The sequence below is a fragment of the Acanthisitta chloris genome, unplaced genomic scaffold (genome assembly GCF_000695815.1).
Source record: "Acanthisitta chloris isolate BGI_N310 unplaced genomic scaffold, ASM69581v1 scaffold16311, whole genome shotgun sequence".
In the NCBI taxonomy this organism is placed as follows: Eukaryota; Metazoa; Chordata; class Aves; order Passeriformes; family Acanthisittidae; genus Acanthisitta; species Acanthisitta chloris.
In genome coordinates this window covers 1-2959 of record NW_008657788.1, presented here as the reverse complement: position 1 = coordinate 2959, position 2959 = coordinate 1, and the positions used below count along the sequence as shown (strand labels likewise).

General features: G+C 57.4%; 1 protein-coding gene across 1 annotated transcript in view; it reads right to left on the bottom strand.

Annotated features, from left to right (window-relative positions):
* LOC103811871 (occludin-like) overlaps nucleotides 1-2955 on the bottom strand; it is a gene marked incomplete at both ends in the record, with an annotated part of 3414 nt that extends 459 nt beyond the window's left edge. The window contains one exon of the mRNA XM_009084870.1: nucleotides 2380-2955. Coding sequence (XP_009083118.1) covers nucleotides 2380-2955 — 576 coding nt within the window. The remainder of the gene's footprint in view (nucleotides 1-2379) is intronic.
* Nucleotides 2956-2959: the final 4 nt, after the last annotated feature.

Here is a 2959-nt window from a genome sequence, read left to right as displayed (position 1 = left end):
CCCTGACCCCCCCAGCGGCTCAGCAGCGATCCCGGGTGGATTCCAGGAGCCAAATCCCTGCAGCCACACTGAGGCTGGGATGGCTGAGGCTCAGCAGCACTGAAGGCAGAGCTCCCCCCGCGCCGGGCACAGGAATGCGGCACGGCCAGCCCGGCGGGATGGGAACCGGCAGCTCCGGTCCTGGCACATGTGCCACCGCGCCCGGGGCTGGGGGACAAACTCTGGGAGCTCTCACTGCCCCCCTGACCCCCGAGCAGGGTGCCCAGCTGGCACCCTGACCCCCACCCACAGCCTTGTTCCAACGCTTTACAACCAGAGAGAACAAAGTACCAAGAACTGAGGCTGTGCCAGCTCATTCCCTCCCCGAAACTCCCTGCTGGGATCACACCAGTCCCTCCCGCACCCCTGGATTGCCCTGGTTCCTCCCATAATCTCCGAGTTATCCTGGTTCCTCCCAAACCTCTGGATCGCTCCAGTTCTTCTCCCACAGCCCTGGATCATCCCAGTTCCTCCAGCACTCCTGGATTGCTCCAGTTCTTCCTGCAGTCGCTACGGTTTCTCCCACAGCCCTGGATTGCACCTGTTCTTCCCACAGGCCTGGATCATCCCAGTTTTCCTTCCCACAGCCCCAGATGATCCCAGTTCCTCCCCCAGCACTGGATCACCCCAGTTTTTCTTCCCACAGCCCCAGATGATCCCAGTTCCTCCCCCAGCACTGGATCACTCCAGTTTTTCTTCCCACAGCCCCAGAGTATCCCAGTTCCTCCCACAGCCCTGGATCACTCCAGTTTGTCTTCCCACAGCCCCAGATTATCCCAGTTCTTCCCACAGCTCCAGATCACTCCAGTTTTTCTTCCCACAGCCCCAGAGTATCCCAGTTCCTCCCACAGCCCTGGATCACTCCAGTTTGTCTTCCCACAGCCCCAGATTATCCCAGTTCTTCCCACAGCTCCAGATCACTCCAGTTTTTCTTCCCACAGCCCCAGAGTATCCCAGTTCCTCCCACAGCCCTGGATCACTCCAGTTTGTCTTCCCACAGCCCCAGATTATCCCAGTTCTTCCCACAGCTCCAGATCACTCCAGTTTTTCTTCCCACAGCCCCAGAGTATCCCAGTTCCTCCCACAGCCCTGGATCACTCCAGTTTGTCTTCCCACAGCCCCAGATTATCCCAGTTCTTCCCACAGCTCCAGATCACTCCAGTTTTTCTTCCCACAGCCCCAGATGATCCCAGTTCCTCCCCCAGCCCTGGATCACTCCAGTTTTTCTTCCCACAGCCCCAGAGTATCCCAGTTCCTCCCACAGCCCTGGATCACTCCAGTTTTTCTTCCCACAGCCCCAGAGTATCCCAGTTCCTCCCACAGCCCTGGATCACTCCAGTTTTTCTTCCCACAGCCCCAGAGTATCCCAGTTCCTCCCACAGCCCTGGATCACTCCAGTTTTTCTTCCCACAGCCCCAGAGTATCCCAGTTCCTCCCACAGCCCTGGATCACTCCAGTTTTTCTTCCCACAGCCCCAGATTATATCCCAGCTCCTCCCCCAGCACTGGATCACCCCAGTTTTTCTTCCCACAAACCCAGATTATCCCAGTTCCTCCCACAGCCCTGGTCACTCCGGTTTTGTCTTCCTACAGCCCCAGATTATCCCAGTTCTTCCCACAACTCCAGAACACGCCAGTTTTTCTTCCCACAGCCCCAGATCATCCCAGTTCCTCCCACAGCTTCACTTGCCCCAATTCCTCCTGCACGCCCAGATCACACCAGTTGTCCCACAGCCCCAGGTCATTCTGGTCATCCCCACAGCCTTGGCTCATCCCAGTTCCTCCCACAGCCCTGGATCACTCTGATTCCTCTTGCAGTCCCACATTGCCCCAGTTCCTCCCATAGGCCCAGCTCATCCTGGTCATCCCCACAGCCTTGGCTCATCCCAACTCCTCCCAAAGCTCTGGATCACTCTGATTCCTTTTGCAGTCCCACATTGCCCCAGTTGTCCCATGGCCCCAAGTCATTCTGGTCATCCCCACAGCCTTGGCTCATCCCAACTCCTCCCAAAGCTCTGGATTACTCCATTTCCCCTTTGGAGCCACCAAACCATGACCAACACTACCAAAGCCATTAAAGCCAGAGGGAAAACCTCAAGGGTAGAACAGAGACCAAGGACAGGAGCAGGACCTGAGAGCAGGACATGGACTGAGGGCAGGACAAGGAACCTCAGGGAAGGACATGGACTGAGGGCAGGACAAGGACCTGAGGGCAGGACAAGGACCTGAGGGCAGGACATGTGGTCATTCTCTCTCTCATGCTCCACATCCCATTCAACACAGATCAAAAGATCTTATACCCCAAGAGGAGGGTCTGGCCAGAGTTGGGGGTGCCCCTTACCTCCTGAGGGTCCACAGTGCAGTAGTGGTAGAGATACTGGTTGAGGTAGGTGCTGCCACTGTAGATCTGGTTACACATGGCCAACAAGGGGTTGTAGTAGTAACTCCCAGTCATCTGTGCCTGGGGGTTGACACCCACCACGTAGACGATGGAGGCGATGAGCATGACCAAGGCCAACACGGCACACACCACGATGACCACCAGGTAGAAACGCCGCGAGCGGGAGGCGCTGGACTTGCTGACACTGGCCACGAAGAGCCCCAACTGGGCCAGGAAGCAGAGCACAGCCATGGCAATCATGAAGCCGTTGGCTGCACGGGGGTTGGTGACCCCACCGTAGTACCCACCATACCCATACCCATAGTTCAACCCACTGCCATAGTAGCCAGATCCGTAGAAACCCCCCAAACCGTTCCCATAACCCCCCCCAAATCCATAACCATATTCCCAGGCCAGGGTGGAGGCCACACAGGCAAAGATGGCAATGCAGAGCAGAATGACCACGGCCTCCAGGATCCTCACCACGCCGGGCGGCGACGACCACTTGTAGAAGTGCTGGGGCACATCCTCGATGTAGTAG